General features: G+C 46.3%; 2 protein-coding genes across 2 annotated transcripts in view; one reads left to right on the forward strand and one right to left on the reverse strand.

Annotated features, from left to right (window-relative positions):
- LOC120991121 overlaps nucleotides 1-17,983 on the reverse strand; it is a 496,450-nt gene that overhangs the window by 458,629 nt on the left and 19,838 nt on the right. The window contains 1 exon segment of the mRNA XM_040420010.1: nucleotides 8,125-8,130. Within this exon segment, the coding sequence (XP_040275944.1) occupies nucleotides 8,125-8,130 (6 nt within the window).
- The window catches only part of LOC120991123 (zinc finger protein 850-like), a 465,109-nt gene that overhangs the window by 259,700 nt on the left and 187,426 nt on the right, over nucleotides 1-17,983 (forward strand). The window lies entirely within an intron of this gene.

Below are 17,983 nucleotides of genomic sequence, written 5' to 3' on the forward strand. Positions count from 1 at the left end.
AAGGAGTGCGCTTCTTCTTGACACTAACATCGACCTGTAAGGCTGAGTTCATATTTGAGTTATTTGGTCAGTTTTGGCCCCGTGACTGCCCAAATAAGTGAAGTGTGGAGTGATTCTAAGAGCGACGCCTTTCATCTGCATGTCATACTGACTCGCAGTATTATTTCACTACCACAGCAGACTCCCTCTGCGTGTTACTGCAAGTCACAGTGTTCTTCACCACTATACAAGCTCTCTGCAGCCCGGAAATAGGTGTTTTTTAATGCGATTCGCCACAAATAAATTTGGATCTAATCTTTTTGGAAAATTTGGTGAAACGGGCGAATAGAATTTTTGAGAAAATTGCTCATCTCTACTAATGACCTGTCAGAAATATTTCCTTTGATACAGATTTCACCGTCTCCATCTTGTATTCTCAATTCTGGGACACCCGGATTTTCCTGCGGGATCCTTGCCCGGTCCGTTTCACATTTGGAGCTCACAGGGCAAATGCTGTGCCCCTTACTCTAGAACATCAGGAAGATGGTTAACACATGCAGAACTGCTCAACCTTTCTAACCGTTGCCAGCCAGGCTCTTGGAAGGCAATGCAGTTATTTCAATTTTTATCCACTCTTCCATCGAACCCGGGTTATGATAGATCCCTCACTTCATATGAAAAATCCTGCATTGGATCAGGTATCCTCCGACATTCTCTCTCTGACTTTTACAAGTTACTGATCTCCTCACCCTCGGAATTACGACCGCTGTACATCTACAACTAGGCTTCCAATCTGGGTACTGACATCTCCTCTGACCAATGTTCCCAATTATTTCAACTCACCCATAAATCCTCTATAGCCAGTAAATGCCAGGAAGCAGGCTACAAAATACTGACCAGATTGTACTGTGTCCCAAGACGACTGCACAAAATGTTCCCTGCAGCCTCCACGATGTGCCGGCGTTGCCACTCAGCAGAGAAAGAAAATCTTTTTGAATCCCTGCATCCCAAGTACCATGACTTTTTTCTTTCTATGACCTTGTGATATAAGAGGCTGGTGCTCCTCCATTACATGTCACTGCACACACGTGTATACACTGCACATGACGGCTCTTACCTTGTGATATAAGAGGCTGGTGCTCCTCCATTACATGTCACTGCACACACGTGTATACACTGCACATGACGGCTCTTACCTTGTGATATAAGAGGCTGGTGCTCCTCCATTACATGTCACTGCACACACGTGTATACACTGCACATGAGGGCTCTTACCTTGTGATATAAGAGGCTGGTGCTCCTCCATTACATGTCACTGCACACACGTGTATACACTGCACATGACGGCTCTTACCTTGTGATATAAGAGGCTGGTGCTCCTCCATTACATGTCACTGCACACACGTGTATACACTGCACATGACGGCTCTTACCCTGTGATATAAGAGGCTGGTGCTCCTCCATTACATGTCACTGCACACACGTGTATACACTGCACATGACGGGTCTTACCTTGTGATATAAGAGGCTGGTGCTCCTCCATTACATGTCACTGCACACACGTGTATACACTGCACATGACGGCTCTTACCTTGTGATATAAGAGGCTGGTGCTCCTCCATTACATGTCACTGCACACACGTGTATACACTGCACATGACGGCTCTTACCTTGTGATATCAGAGGCTGGTGCTCCTCCATTACATGTCACTGCACACACATGTATACACTGCACATGACGGCTCTTACCTTGTGATATAAGAGGCTGGTGCTCCTCCATTACATGTCACTGCACACACGTGTATACACTGCACATGACGGCTCTTACCTTGTGATATGAGAGGCTGGTGCTCCTCCATTACATGTCACTGCACACACGTGTATACAATGCACATGACGGCTCTTACTCTGTGATATAAGAGGCTGGTGCTCCTCCATTACATGTCACTGCACACACGTGTATACACTGCACATGACGGCTCATACCTTGTGATATAAGAGGCTGGTGCTCCTCCATTACATGTCACTGCACACACGTGTACACACTGCACATGACAGGTCTTACCCTGTGATATAAGAGGCTGGTGCTCCTCCATTACATGTCACTGCACACACGTGTATACACTGCACATGACGGCTCTTACCTTGTGATATACAGTCATGTGAAAAAATTAGGACACCCTTTGAAAGCATGTGGTTTTTTGTAACATTTTTAATAAATGGTTATTTCATCTCCGTTTCAACAATACAGAGAGATTAAAGTAATCCAACTAAACAAAGAAAACTGAAGAAAAGTCTTTTCAAGATCTTCTGTAAATGTCATTCTACAAAAATGCCTATTCTAACTGAGGAAAAAGATAGGACACCCTCACATGTATTCCCTCTTAAATTGGCTCAGATCTCACACAGGTATATCACACCAGGTGCACATAATTAGTAGATCGTTACTCTGCATGTTGAATGAGGCTTGCCCTATTTAAACCTCAGACATTTAGTTTGGTGTGCTCCTGACTGTTGAAGTGAGAGTGAGCACCATGGTGAGAGCAAAAGAGCTGTCAGAGGACTTCAGAAAAAAGATTGTAGCAGCCTATGAGTCTGGGAAGGGATTTAAAAAGATCTCAAAAGATTTTGAAATCAGCCATTCCACTGTCCGGAAGATAGTCTACAAGTGGAGGGCTTTCAAAACAACTGCCAACATGCCCAGGACTGGTCGCCCCAGCAAGTTCACCCCAAGAGCAGACCGCAAGATGCTAAAAGAGGTCTCCAAAAACTCTAAAGTGTCATCTCGAGAACTACAGCAGGCTCTGGCTACTGTTGATGTAGAAGTACATGCCTCTACAATCAGAAAGAGACTGTACAAGTTTAACTTGCATGGGAGGTGTGCAAGGAGGAAACCTTTGCTTTCCAAGAGAAACATCGAGGCCAGACTGACATTTGCCAGAGATAAAGTTGACAAAGACCAGGACTTCTGGAATAATGTTCTTTGGACAGATGAGTCCAAAATTGAATTATTTGGACACAACAGCAGAGGACATGTTTGGCGTAAACCAAACACAGCATTCCAAGAAAAGAACCTCATACCAACTGTGAAGCATGGAGGTGGAAGTGTCATGGTTTGGGGCTGCTTTGCTGCAGCAGGACCTGGTCAGCTCACCATCATAGAATCCACGATGAATTCTACTGTGTATCAGAAGGTGCTTGAAGAACATGTGAGACCATCAGTTAGAAAATTAAAGCTGAAGCGGAACTGGACCATGCAACATGACAATGACCCAAAACATACTAGTAAATCAACCAAAGATTGGCTGAAAAAGAAGAAATGGAGAGTCCTGGAATGGCCAAGTCAAAGTCCAGATTTGAATCCCATTGAGATGCTGTGGGGTGACTTGAAAAGGGCTGTACGTGCAAGAAACCCCTCAAACATCTCACAGCTGAAAAAGTTCTGCATTGAGGAGTGGGGTAAAATTTCCTCAGACCGATGTCGAAGACTGGTAGATGGCTACAAGAACCGTCTCACTGCAGTTATTTCAGCCAAAGGAGGTAACACTCGCTATTAGGGGCAAGGGTGTCCTATCTTTTTCCTCAGTTAGAATAGGCATTTTTGTAGAATGACATTTACAGAAGATCTTGAAAAGACTTTTCTTCAGTTTTCTTTGTTTAGTTGGATTACTTTAATCTCTCTGTATTGTTGAAACGGAGATGAAATAACCATTTATTAAAAATGTTACAAAAAACCACATGCTTTCAAAGGGTGTCCTAATTTTTTCACATGACTGTATATATATATATAATTATTTATTTTGAAATTTTTAGTTTTTTTGTTACAGTTTAGGTTTTACTTTTGTATGAATGTGTCGGGCGATCTGTTGATGAAGATTATATGTAAGTAACCTTATATATCAGATAGTGTTTGATGCCCGCATACTTATTGTTTGGGCTAGGAAAAAAGTTGAAGAAACAGTGGTAATGTTTTTTATAACACAGCTGTTATGCTGTCTGTAACTGTCTAATTGATACTGCATCTTTTGTACTATATGCCTTCCATACTTTGTTTCTTTGAATAAACGTTCCGGTGGACAGATTCTCCCACTTCAGCTGTGGAAGTCTGCAGCTCCTCAAGGGTGAACATGTGCCTCTTGGCTGCTTCTCTAATCAGTACAATAGTACTTTGTGTTTCTCTATTACATAAAATCAAAATAAAATATATTAAGTTTGTTGGTGTAACGTTAAAATGTGTAAAAGTTCAGGGGGCATGAATACTTTTTAAAAGGCATTGTATATCTGCAAAGAACATTGTAGTTTACTAAACCAGCCCGACAGATACCAATAGGACACCACTTACCATATGGCAGGAGAGGAGCCTTATCCATATGTCTGACTTATAAGGAAAATAAAGGGCCCTAATGTGATGTTAAAAGAGCCTAACTTGTAACTCCTCCATTACATGTCACTGCACACACGTGTATACACTGCACATGACGGCTCTTACCTTGTGATATAAGAGGCTGGTGCTCCTCCATTACATGTCACTGCACACACGTGTATACACTGCACATGACGGCTCTTACCTTGTGATATAAGAGGCTGGTGCTCCTCCATTACATGTCACTGCACACACGTGTATACACTGCACATGACGGGTCTTACCTTGTGATATAGAGGCTGGTGCTCCTCCATTACATGTCACTGCACACACGTGTATACACTGCACATGACGGCTCTTACCTTGTGATATAAGAGGCTGGTGGTCCTCCATTACATGTCACTGCACACACGTGTATACACTGCACATGACGGGTCTTACCCTGTGATATAAGAGGCTGGTGCTCCTCCATTACATGTCACTGCACACACGTGTATACACTGCACATGACGGCTCTTACCTTGTGATATAAGAGGCTGGTGGTCCTCCATTACATGTCACTGCACACACGTGTATACACTGCACATGATGGGTCTTACCTTGTGATATAAGAGGCTGGTGCTCCTCCATTACATGTCACTGCACACACGTGTATACACTGCACATGACGGCTCTTACCTTGTAATATAAGAGGCTGGTGCTTCTCCATTACATGTCACTGCACACACGTGTATACACTGCACATGACGGTTCTTACCTTGTGATATAAGAGGCTGGTGCTCCTCCATTACATGTCACTGCACACACGTGTATACACTGCACATGACGGCTCTTACCTTGTGATATAAGAGGCTGGTGCTCCTCCATTACATGTCACTGCACACACGTGTATACACTGCACATGACGGCTCTTACCTTGTGGTATAAGAGGCTGGTGCTCCTCCATTACATGTCACTGCACACACGTATATACACTGCACATGACGGCTCTTATCCTGTGATATAAGAGGCTGGTGCTCCTCCATCACATGTCACTGCACACACGTGTACACACTGCACATGACGGCTCTTACCTTGTGATATAAGAGGCTGGTGCTCCTCCATTACATATCACTGCACACACGTGTATACACTGCACATGACGGCTCTTACCTTGTGGTATAAGAGGCTGGTGCTCCTCCATTACATGTCACTGCACACACGTATATACACTGCACATGACGGCTCTTATCCTGTGATATAAGAGGCTGGTGCTCCTCCATCACATGTCACTGCACACACGTGTACACACTGCACATGACGGCTCTTACCTTGTGATATAAGAGGCTGGTGCTCCTCCATTACATATCACTGCACACACGTGTACACACTGCACATGACGGCTCTTACCTTGTGATATAAGAGGCTGGTGCTCCTCCATTACATGTCACTGCACACACGTGTATACACTGCACATGACGGCTCTTACCTTGTGATATAAGAGGCTGGTGCTCCTCCATTACATATCACTGCACACACGTGTATACACTGCACATGACGGCTCTTACCTTGTGATATAAGAGGCTGGTGCTCCTCCATTACATGTCACTGCACACACATGTATACACTGCACATGACGGCTCTTACCTTGTGATATAAGAGGCTGGTGCTCCTCCATTACATGTCACTGGACACACGTGTATACACTGCACATGACGGGTCTTACCCTGTGATATAAGAGGCTGGTGCTCCTCCATTACATGTCACTGCACACACGTGTACACACTGCACATGACGGGTCTTACCTTGTGATATAAGAGGCTGGTGCTCCTCCATTACATGTCACTGCACACACGTGTATACACTGCACATGACGGCTCTTACCTTGTGATATAAGAGGCTGGTGCTCCTCCATTACATGTCACTGCACACACGTGTATACACTGCACATGACGGCTCTTACCTTGTGATGTTAGAGGCTGGTGCTCCTCCATTACATTTCACTGCACACACATGTATACACTGCACATGACGGCTCTTACCTTGTGATATAAGAGGCTGGTGCTCCTCCATTACATGTCACTGCACACACGTGTATACACTGCACATGACGGCTCTTACCTTGTGATGTTAGAGGCTGGTGCTCCTCCATTACATTTCACTGCACACACATGTATACACTGCACATGACGGCTCTTACCTTGTGATATAAGAGGCTGGTGCTCCTCCATTACATGTCACTGCACACACGTGTATACACTGCACATGACGGCTCTTACCTTGTGATATAAGAGGCTGGTGCTCCTCCATTACATGTCACTGCACACACGTGTATACACTGCACATGACGGCTCTTACCTTGTGATATAAGAGGCTGGTGGTCCTCCATTACATGTCACTGCACACACGTGTATACACTGCACATGACGGCTCTTACCTTGTGATATAAGAGGCTGGTGCTCCTCCATCATGGCCTCCTTGTACAGATCCTTGTGTCCTTCTATATACTCCCACTCCTCCATGGAGAAATAGACAGTGACATCCTGACACCTTATAGGAACCTGACAACACAATGACACCGTCATCACCCAGACCCCTCCAGTGCTGTTACTGGAGAATTTCCCAGCATTCCCAGCAGTGTCACCTCTCCAGTCAGCAGCTCCATCATCTTGTGGGTGAGTTCTAGGATCTTCTGCTCATGTATCAGGGGGGGAGGGGGAGGCTCTGTGATGGGGGGAGGGGTCCTGCTCCGCCCTCCTGACTCCTGGAGATGGATGATGGGAGTCACACAGTCCCCCGATGTCTTCTTCACTATTGTGTACTCCTGTGGATGGAGAGAGACACTTAGGGAATAAACCCTTCAGGGGCCATGTGCTCTCCTCCGGCCCTCTCCTCCTGGTACAACGTGCCTACTTACCTTCTCATGGCTCCTACAACATGACTATTGGTCACTGGTCACATGACACATCACTCACCATACTGGGGGGCTGATATTCAGGTTCTCCGTCACTTGGAAGGTCTGAAGGCCGTTCTCCAGGACCCCGGACTCTTCCTTTCACTTCCTATGATGGATTCTCCTTCCCGATGTCTGACTTGTTACAGAATACAATAAAGAGGAGAGAAATCTAGAAAAGTTTACCTCTCCGCTCAGCAGGGAGATGATCTCCAAGGTGAGGTCTAATATTCTTCTGCTGATCTCCTTCCTGTCCATCCTTGGTGGTCGTTCAGGAGAAGAGGAGAGAACTGGAGGAGCTGGAGGCTTCTAGTACTGCAGGCGCCTTTATGAGAAGAGGAGAGGAAATCATCCAGGGGACAAGACCAGATGTCACCTCCAGAACCGCACTTCCTGAGCCTGGAGGGGCCCCGCTTCTCAGAGCCCCCACCACATGGATTCCAGGGGCCCCAACATGGAGATCTCTGGTGGCTCCACAGGAGATAAATGTCTGATAGATGCAGGTCCCACCTCTGGGCTGTGCTCAGCTGTGTCCAGAACTCCTAGAGAAGAGACTGGAGAGAGATGAGCTCAGGCCGGGCCCCGCTCCATTCATTCTCCTCCTGGATGCAGGGGCCCCTCACCAGGACAGTCAGGGGCCAGAGAATGATGACAACCCCCACTATCCCCACTACTCCTCCCCCATCATACTAAGCTGAGGAGCGGAGAAGGATTCCTTGTGTGTAATGGAGGAGAATCTCCAGAGGTGACATGTCTGAGCTCTCCACCACACTGTCTCCTCACAGCTCATCTTACCTGCAGGCTGGAGGAATGGCTGATACCAGAGAGAACAAGAGCCCTGACTACCGACCAGGACCTGCCCAGTATCTGCTGCACTGCCAGAGCTGAAGGACCTGGGATGACGTCACTGACATGTGATCAGTGCAGGGGGCGGAGCTCAGGAGAGGAGGTGGTGAAGGACCTGGGGTGACGTCACCGTCATGTGATCCGTGCTGAGGGCGGGGCTAGGCAGCTAATCCAATGATCATATGACAGTGACCTCACCCCAGGTCCTTCAGCTCTGGCTGAACAGCAGATAACTAACAACTGCATTCTTAGGTGATGAAGGACCTGTGATGATGTCAATATCATGTGGTCTATATTGCAGCTAAGCCCCGCCCTGATCACATGACATTGACCTCACCCCAGGTCCTTTAGCTCTGGCAGAACAGCAGATAACTAACAACTGCATTCTTAGGTGATGAAGGACCTGTGATTATGTCAATATCATGTGGTCTATATTGCAGCTAAGCCCCGCCCTGATCACATGACAGTGACGTCACCGCAGGTCCTTCAGCTCTGGCAGAACAGCAGATAACTAACAACTGCATTCTTAGGTGATGAAGGACCTGTGATGATGTCAATATCATGTGGTCTATATTGCAGCTAAGCCCCGCCCTGATCACATGACAGTGACGTCACCGCAGGTCCTTCAGCTCTGGCAGTGCAGCAGACACTGGGCAGGGTTGAGACTAGAATGGAGTTGTTACAATAAGGGTCCTCCCCCTGGAGTCAGTATTCTAGCTCGTTCAGTGTAGAGCAGGCTAGAATGGAGTTGTTAGGAGGAGGTCCTCCCCCTGGAGTCAGTAATCTAGCTTGTTCACTAGAAAGCAGGCTAGAATGGAGTTGTTAGGAGGAGGTCCTCACCCTGGAGTCAGTATTCTAGTCTGTTCACTATAAAGCAGGCTAGAATGGAGTTGTTAGGAGGAGGTCCTCCTGTTCTTCATGTTACTTAATAAATTCTTTGCATTCTTAATTCAGGAAACTGTTTTACTAGATTTATGAATTTCCTATATCATTTTTTCATATATATTTTTATTGATGCAATAGAAAAAATTCCATTCTGCTTGTTTTCACAAATACATAAAAATAGAACTAAGGGGTCATTTATTTTCAAATATATACAACCTTTTGGTGTATTTTTGGTGCAGATTTTTTTGCAAAGGTGATTTGCGGCAAAATCTAAGACTTCTTCCCCTTCCAAGTCACTTACACCAGTTCTAAATAAGGAGGAATGGCGGGAAAGGGGTGGCCCGACTGGTTTATCATTTCCTACACCAATGATGTAATTCTAAGCCGACATGATCAAATTCAGAGTTTTACAGTTGTGTTCACACAGCGCGGCCATTTTCTGTTAACACTCTCATTAATGGCTGTGTGGTTTTGCCAATAAAACACACAAGTGTCAATCAAAATGCCACTTCTAAAAGCCGACCACATGAGCACACCCTTCATGTATTTTAATTTCACAGTTTTATCTGCCACAGCCGACTAGATTAAGGACTTCTCAGAGAGGACCAATATTAACTCAATAAGCCACAGCAAATACAGGAGGACCTCCTTCAGCCCACTCCATTCTAGCCGGCTCTGTATAGAAAAGACTAGATTACTGACTCCAGGAGGAGGACCTTCTTCTAATATCTCTACAGCTTATATTACTGATAGTAGAGGAGGACCTTCTTCCAACACCTCTGCAGCTTATATTACTGATAGTAGAGGAGGACCTCCTTCTAATATCTCTACAGCTTATATTACTGATAATAGAGGAGGACCTCCTTCTAATATCTCTACAGCTTATATTACTGATAATAGAGGAGGACCTCCTTCTAACACCTCTGCAGCTTCTAGCAATGATAATAGAGGAGGACCTCCTTCTAACAACTCCATTCTAGCTGATTCTATAGTGAACAGGCTAGATTACTGACTCCAGGAGGAGGACCTCCTTCTAACATCTCTACAGCTTATATTACTGACTATACAAGAGGAGGACCTCCTTCTAACAACTCTACAGCTTATATTACTGATAATAGAGGAGGACCTCCTTCTAACAACTCTGCAGCTTATATTACTGATAGTAGAGGAGAGTTGTAGTTTTGAAACAGCTGGAGGGCCGTAGTTGGAGGATGCCTGTGTTAGGAGGTCCTCCTCTATTATCAGTAATATAAGCTGTAGAGGTCAGAAGCCAGTAGTATAAGCTGTAGCGTTTTTAGAAGGAGTTCCTCCTCTTGGAATCATTGTTCTAAAAAAGTTTCCTTGAGAATGTAAAGAATTTAATATCAAGAACAGGAGAACCGCCTCCTAACAACTCCATTCTAGCCTGCTTCATAGTTAGTGAGCAGACTAGATTTCTGACTTCGGGGGGGTTTACAGGACCTCCTAACAACTCCATCCTAGTCTCAGTATTCTAGCCTGTTCAGCGTGGAGCATGCTAGAATGGAGTTGTTAGCAGGAGGTCCCGTAACCCTTCCCCCCCAGGTCATAAATCTAGCCTGCTCAATAACTATAAAGCAGGCTAGAAAGGAGGAGGAGTTGTTAGGAAGAGGTTCTCCTGTTCTTGATGTTATTAAATACCTTACATTCTCAATTAAGTAAATAGTTTTACTATTAAGAATTTACCTTTATTATTTTCTTGTATATTTTTTCTATGCAATCTGATGCCACTGAGTGTTTGATATCCAAAGCTTGTCTTCATGCTGCAGATATCAAAAACTGATTAAAAACCTTTCCATAGAAAAGAGCCTCACCCCCCACCATTTTCTTTGATTTCACATAAAATGTTATACGAATGTAGTGTGAGACGGGTGTGCAGTTGGCCTCCTCTACCACCTCACCCTCCATTCCTGCCAATTTTCAGAGCTCTGGTTACCATGTAGTGGGCAGAAGAATATGTGGGTGTTCTGTATGGGCCCTATTGCAATTTGATATATATATATTTTGGTGATGTGAACTTGGGGGGTGTATCTCACCTGGTGGTTCAGTCTCACTGGGTGAGGTAGCTGAAATGCAGAAAAGTACTGCATCAGTAAGGCATAGCTTGCTGGAGATTGGTTAAAGTTGTATGGGCTGGATTTCTTTGGACTGGGAGTCAGGTTGGTAGCGTGAAACAACTGAAAATATGTCATATTCTAGGTTCTTCAAAGTAGCCACCTTTTGCTTTGATTACTGCTTTGCACACTCTTGGCATTCTCTTGATGAGCTTCAAGAGGTAGTCCCCTGAAATGGTCTTCCAACAGTCTTGAAGGAGTTCCCAGAGATGCTTAGCACTTGTTGGCCCTTTTGCCTTCACTCTGCGGTCCAGCTCACCCCAAACCATCTCGATTGGGTTCAGGTCCGGTGACTGTGGAGGCCGGGTCATCTGGCGCAGCACCCCATCACTCTCCTTCATGGTCAAATAGCCCTTACACAGCCTGGAGGTGTGTTTGGGGTCATTGTCCTGTTGAAAAATAAATGATGGTCCAACTAAACGCAAACCGGATGGAATAGCATGCCGCTGCAAGATGCTGTGGTAGCCATGCTGGTTCAGTATGCCTTCAATTTTGAATAAACCCCCAACAGTGTCACCAGCAAAGCCCCCCCCCACACCATCACACCTCCATGCTTCACGGTGGGAACCAGGCATGTAGAGTCCATCCGTTCACCTTTTCTGCGTCGCACAAAGACACGGTGGTTGGAACCAAAGATCTCAAATTTGGACTCATCAGACCAAAGCACAGATTTCCACTGGTCTAATGTCCATTCCTATATATATATATATATAACGTCACAGCAAGTTTGCCATATTATGGGTGAATAAATTGTTTATTTCACTATCATTTTGGAGTACAGTCTGACTTCTTCCGTCTCTCTCTCTCTATATAATTTTATATATATATATATATATATATACACACACACACACACACACAAAAATTAAAGTCACATACTTGATTTATTAAATATATGCTTTATTTAAAAACTTTCCAATAAATCCCATTTGTCCTGTGTGTGCATAGATATAACTGCAGGGTGTCTGTATATCTGAGAACACTGCACCTTAATGTCAGTTGTTGACATGTTCTGAGAGACCAATAATACAATTTAGTTGTCTATTTTCAGCCACCGAACACCAAAGAGAAAAAAGTGAGAAACCGTTATTAAAGTGTTTGTTACCTACATTTCAGAACCATTTACAGTTTTATACATTAAATACAGACTTGCATATGAAAAAAGTTATGCCACTTTCACCAATTTGATCAGTTTGTTTACCTACAAGAAATAAAAAATAAAGTTAATGATACTTTAAGTACACTGCGTGCAGAATTATTAGGCAAATGAGTATTTTGACCACATCATCCTCTTTATGCATGTTGTCTTACTCCAAGCTGTATAGGCTCGAAAGCCTACTACCAATTAAGCATATTAGGTGATGTGCATCTCTGTAATGAGAAGGGGTGTGGTCTAATGACATCAACACCCTATATTAGGTGTGCATAATTATTAGGCAACTTCCTTTCCTTTGGCAAAATGGGTCAAAAGAAGGACTTGACAGGCTCAGAAAAGTCAAAAATAGTGAGATATCTTGCAGAGGGATGCAGCACTCTTAAAATTGCAAAGCTTCTGAAGCGTGATCATCGAACAATCAAGCGTTTCATTCAAAATAGTCAACAGGGTCGCAAGAAGCGTGTGGAAAAACCAAGGCGCAAAATAACTGCCCATGAACTGAGAAAAGTCAAGCGTGCAGCTGCCAAGATGCCCCTTGCCACCAGTTTGGCCATATTCCAGAGCTGCAACATCACTGGAGTGCCCAAAAGCACAAGGTGTGCAATACTCAGAGACATGGCCAAGGTAAGAAAGGCTGAAAGACGACCACCACTGAACAAGACACACAAGCTGAAACGTCAAGACTGGGCCAAGAAATATCTCAAGACTGATTTTTCTAAGGTTTTATGGACTGATGAAATGAGAGTGAGTCTTGATGGGCCCGTGGCTGGATTGGTAAAGGGCAGAGATCTCCAGTCCGACTCAGACGCCAGCAAGGTGGAGGTGGAGTACTGGTTTGGGCTGGTATCATCAAAGATGAGCTTGTGGGGCCTTTTCGGGTTGAGGATGGAGTCAAGCTCAACTCCCAGTCCTACTGCCAGTTTCTGGAAGACACCTTCTTCAAGCAGTGGTACAGGAAGAAGTCTGCATCCTTCAAGAAAAACATGATTTTCATGCAGGACAATGCTCCATCACACGCGTCCAAGTACTCCACAGCGTGGCTGGCAAGAAAGGGTATAAAAGAAGAAAATCTAATGACATGGCCTCCTTGTTCACCTGATCTGAACCCCATTGAGAACCTGTGGTCCATCATCAAATGTGAGATTTACAAGGAGGGAAAACAGTACACCTCTCTGAACAGTGTCTGGGAGGCTGTGGTTGCTGCTGCACGCAATGTTGATGGTGAACAGATCAAAACACTGACAGAATCCATGGATGGCAGGCTTTTGAGTGTCCTTGCAAAGAAAGGTGGCTATATTGGTCACTGATTTGTTTTTGTTTTGTTTTTGGATGTCAGAAATGTATATTTGTGAATGTTGAGATGTTATATTGGTTTCACTGGTAAACATAAATAATTGAAATGGGTATATATTTGTTTTTTGTTAAGTTGCCTAATAATTATGCACAGTAATAGTCACCTGCACACACAGATATCCCCATAAAATAGCTAAAACTAAAAACAAACTAAAAACTACTTCCAAAAATATTCAGCTTTGATATTAATGAGTTTTTTGGGTTCATTGAGAACATGGTTGTTGTTCAATAATAAAATTAATCCGCAAAAATACAAATTGCCTAATAATTCTGCACTCCCTGTATATAAAATTGGCTATTTGCCTCTTGTTCCTGGTAACCCTGCCTCCATACGCAAGACCGCTGAAGAGACCGAAATATGAGGGATGTCGTTTTTAAACCAAGTGCATGTCGGCCAAGTTCAGTCGCTGTATTCACAGTGCGCTTATCTGGTCTGTAATAAACTTCCAGGCTGTTTGCTACTTCAGCGGGTAAAGTAGGGCGGCCAGAGGTCCAGTTTTAGGCTCCCTGTCCTCCGTCTGACGCAGGGCCTGAATGGACTCCGCTCCCTCTCATACAGCAGCCCTGTGCAGGGAGAGTCACCATCTCTCCACAGAAGATGACACGAGGTTTATTTTGTATTGGCTGCGGAATCGGAGGGAGTATTGCCTAACATGGTCAGGTGTGGCCTAGTGGGGTCAGGTGTGGCCTAGTGGGGTCAGGTGTGGCCTAGTGGGGTCAGGTGTGGCCTAGTGGGGTCAGGTGTGGCCTAGTGGGGTCAGGTGTGGCCTAGTGGGGTCAGGTGTGGCCTAAGCCTAGAGTATGGGCACCCTAAGGTAGAGAAGCAAGGCTGGATTAGGACAGCACATTTAGGACACTGCTTCCACACTAGGGCTAGCCTGTGTCTGCTGTAAGGCCGGAGTCTAGACGCTGTGGTGTATAGGCACATGAGCACTGCCATTATGCCATCTGAATCCAGGGGAATTACACAAGTAAAGTGCCAATGGCACACTGGAACGCACCCGCACCGCCATAGAAACACTGCTATGCCGTTAAGCTGACATCACCAATTTGAATCCCAGCTAAGGAGCTTACACAGGACTAGGGCTGCAGCTAACCATTATTTGAATAATCGATTAGTTGTCGATAATTTAATCGATCGGGGAAAAAAAAAAAAAAAAAAATTACAAAACAGAGAGGTTTATATGATTTTACTTGAAAAATTATGTTCAAATGCCATATTAAAACAAATTGTGGACGACACTGTTATGGAGAGGGGTCCTGTGGGCGGCGCTGTTATGGAGAGGGGTCCTGTGGGCGGCGCTGTTATGGAGAGGGGTCCTGTGGGCGGCGCTGTTATGGAGAGGGGGTCCTGTGGGCGGCGCTGTTATGGAGAGGGGGTCCTGTGCCCAGATCCCCCTCCCATAACAGTGCCATAGACCGATCCCCCCTCCCCATAGCAGTGCCATAGACCGATCCCCCCTCCCCATAACAGTGCCATAGACCGATCCCCCTCCCCATAACAGTGCCATAGACCGATCCCCCCTCCCCATAGCAGTGCCATAGACCGATCCCCCCCCCCTCCCCATAGCAGTGCCATAGACCGATCCCCCCCCTCCCCATAGCAGTGCCATAGACCGATCCCCCCCTCCCCATAGCAGTGCCATAGACCGATCCCCCCTCCCCATAGCAGTGCCATAGACCGATCCCCCCTCCCCATAGCAGTGCCATAGACCGATCCCCCCTCCCCATAGCAGTGCCATAGACCGATCCCCCTACCCATAACAGCCCCGGCCCCGCTGCTCACAGCATCTTTATTTTACCTTACAATGACGCTCCAGTAACAGGCAGAGCTGACGGCGGCGTAACGTCACTCACGAGACGCACCTGCTCCGCCCACTTTATGAATGAAGGAGGCGGAGCAGGCGCGTCACATGAGTAAGTGACGTTACACCGCCGTCCGCTCTGCCCGTTACTGGAGCGTCATTGTAAGGTAAAATAAAGATGCAGTGACTTAAAGTAAAACGCCCGCATAGCAACGAATCGGACGATTATAAGATAACTGGATTCGTCGTTATAATCGATTAATCGTTGCAGCCCTACACGGGACGTCAGCTCTTCTGACACAATCCTGCGGTGTCTTTAGGACAGATTCTGTTTACTGAACATGACGAGCAGCGACACAACAAGCCCTTCTATATAGTGTGTAGTGCTGCATACAGCATCCTTCCTGCCATCAGAGTGTACAGCGGGGGGCACTGGGGGGCTTGTCTCCTCCGGCTCTGCTGGATGGCAACCCCTCTGCTCTCAAGAACAAAATCTATTGATCTGCACCCTCATGGCGCCAGAATACACCCACATGCCCCCCCCCATATATCTGCACCCTCATGGTGCCAGAATACACCCACATGCCCCCCCAAAAATCTGCACCCTTATGCCCCCAGAATACACCCACATGCCCCCCCCATAGATCTGCACCCTCATGGTGCCAGAATACACCCACATGCCCCCCCAAAAATCTGCACCCTTATGCCCCCAGAATACACCCACATGCCCCCCCCCCCATAGATCTGCACCCTCATGGCCCCAGAATACACCACATGCCCCCTCACAGATTAACCCCCCATAATACACCACATGCCCCCTCACAGATTAACCCCCAATACACCACATGCCCACCTCAGATTAACCCCCCATGTCCCCAGAATACACCCCCATCACAGATTAACCCCCCTCATGTCCCCAGAATACACATGCCCCCTCACAGATTAACCCCCCCATGTCCCCAGAATACACCACATGCCCCCCCACCCCATAGATCTGCACCCTCATGGCGCCAGAATACACCCACATGCCCCCCCCCATAGATCTGCACCCTCATGGTGCCAGAATACACCGACATGCCCCCCCCCATAGATCTGCACCCTCATGGTGCCAGAATACACCGACATGCCCCCCCCCCATAGATCTGCACCCTCATGGCCCCAGAATACACCACATGCCCCCCCACCCCATAGATCTGCACCCTCATGGCGCCAGAATACACCCACATCCCCCCCCCCCCCATAGATCTGCACCCTCATGGTGCCAGAATACACCCACATGCCCCCCCCCATAGATCTGCACCCTTATGCCCCCCCCCATAGATCTGCACCCTCATGGCCCCAGAATACACCACATGCCCCCCTCACAGATTAATCCCCCCCATGTCCCCAGAATACACCACATGCCACCCCACCCCATAGATCTGCACCCTCATGGCGCCAGAATACACCCACATGCCCCCCCCCCCCCCATAGATCTGCACCCTCATGGTGCCAGAATACACCCACATGCCCCCCCCCCCATAGATCTGCACCCTCATGGCGCCAGAATACACCCACATGCCCCCCCCATAGATCTGCACCCTCATGGTGCCAGAATACACCACATGCCCCCCTCACAGATTAACCCCCCCATGTCCCCAGAATACACCACATGCCCCCTCCCTTCCCAGATCTGTAACCTGCCTCCTCATGTATGAGCTCCTATGGACTCTAGCTCTGCAGCACATCCAGGCACACACAGCTCCTCCTCCTTCACAAGCTCCTGCAGTCTGGGTTTATAAGCACTTCCCACACTTGACCATGTGACCATGAAGGAGCATGTGACCAGTGACGTCACAGACCTCCTTCTAACAACTCCACTCTAGCATCTACCCACTGGGCAGCAGGTCCTGGTCGGTAGTCAGGGCTGTGACTGGAGCGCAGTTGCTGGAGGCAGGATCTCCCAGGAGCAGCTCCACTCTGATCACTGCTGACAGGAGCTGCTCATAGAGACTCCATTCTAGAGGTTTCTCTACAGAGCAGAGCGCACTGGTTCCTGTATGGGGGAGGCTGGTGAGAGGAGGAGGTGAAGCCCGTCTCTCAGTATTAGTTATACTTCTCTCTGTGTTTTTTACATATAATCTGAATTTTATCTTCATTTTTTAACATGAATTTTATTTAAAAGTAAATGTTTCGTTTTTGGGTTTTCATTTTTTCCTTCCTGCCTCATTCTATATCTGTCTTTTTTTCTTTTTTACCTTTTTATTTTTATTTGTTTTGATTCTGTTTTATGTAATTTTTTACATTTTTTGTTTTTGCGTTTCTGTTTTTCCCTCCCTGACTTCCAAGATCCAAAACTTTTTACTTTTCTTGTCATGCAGCCTTATGGCTTATGCACACAGACGTATTTTTTTTCTGTTTCCGTTTCATTTTTTACAGGTCAGTTTGCGGAATCATTCACTTCAGTCGGTCCGCGAGAAAAATGACTCAGTGTGAATTCCGTTTCTGTATGGCTACTTACACACTAGCGTTAATATTTGCCGGTATTGAGAC

Source organism: Bufo bufo, chromosome 2, assembly GCF_905171765.1.
Source record: "Bufo bufo chromosome 2, aBufBuf1.1, whole genome shotgun sequence".
In the NCBI taxonomy this organism is placed as follows: Eukaryota; Metazoa; Chordata; class Amphibia; order Anura; family Bufonidae; genus Bufo; species Bufo bufo.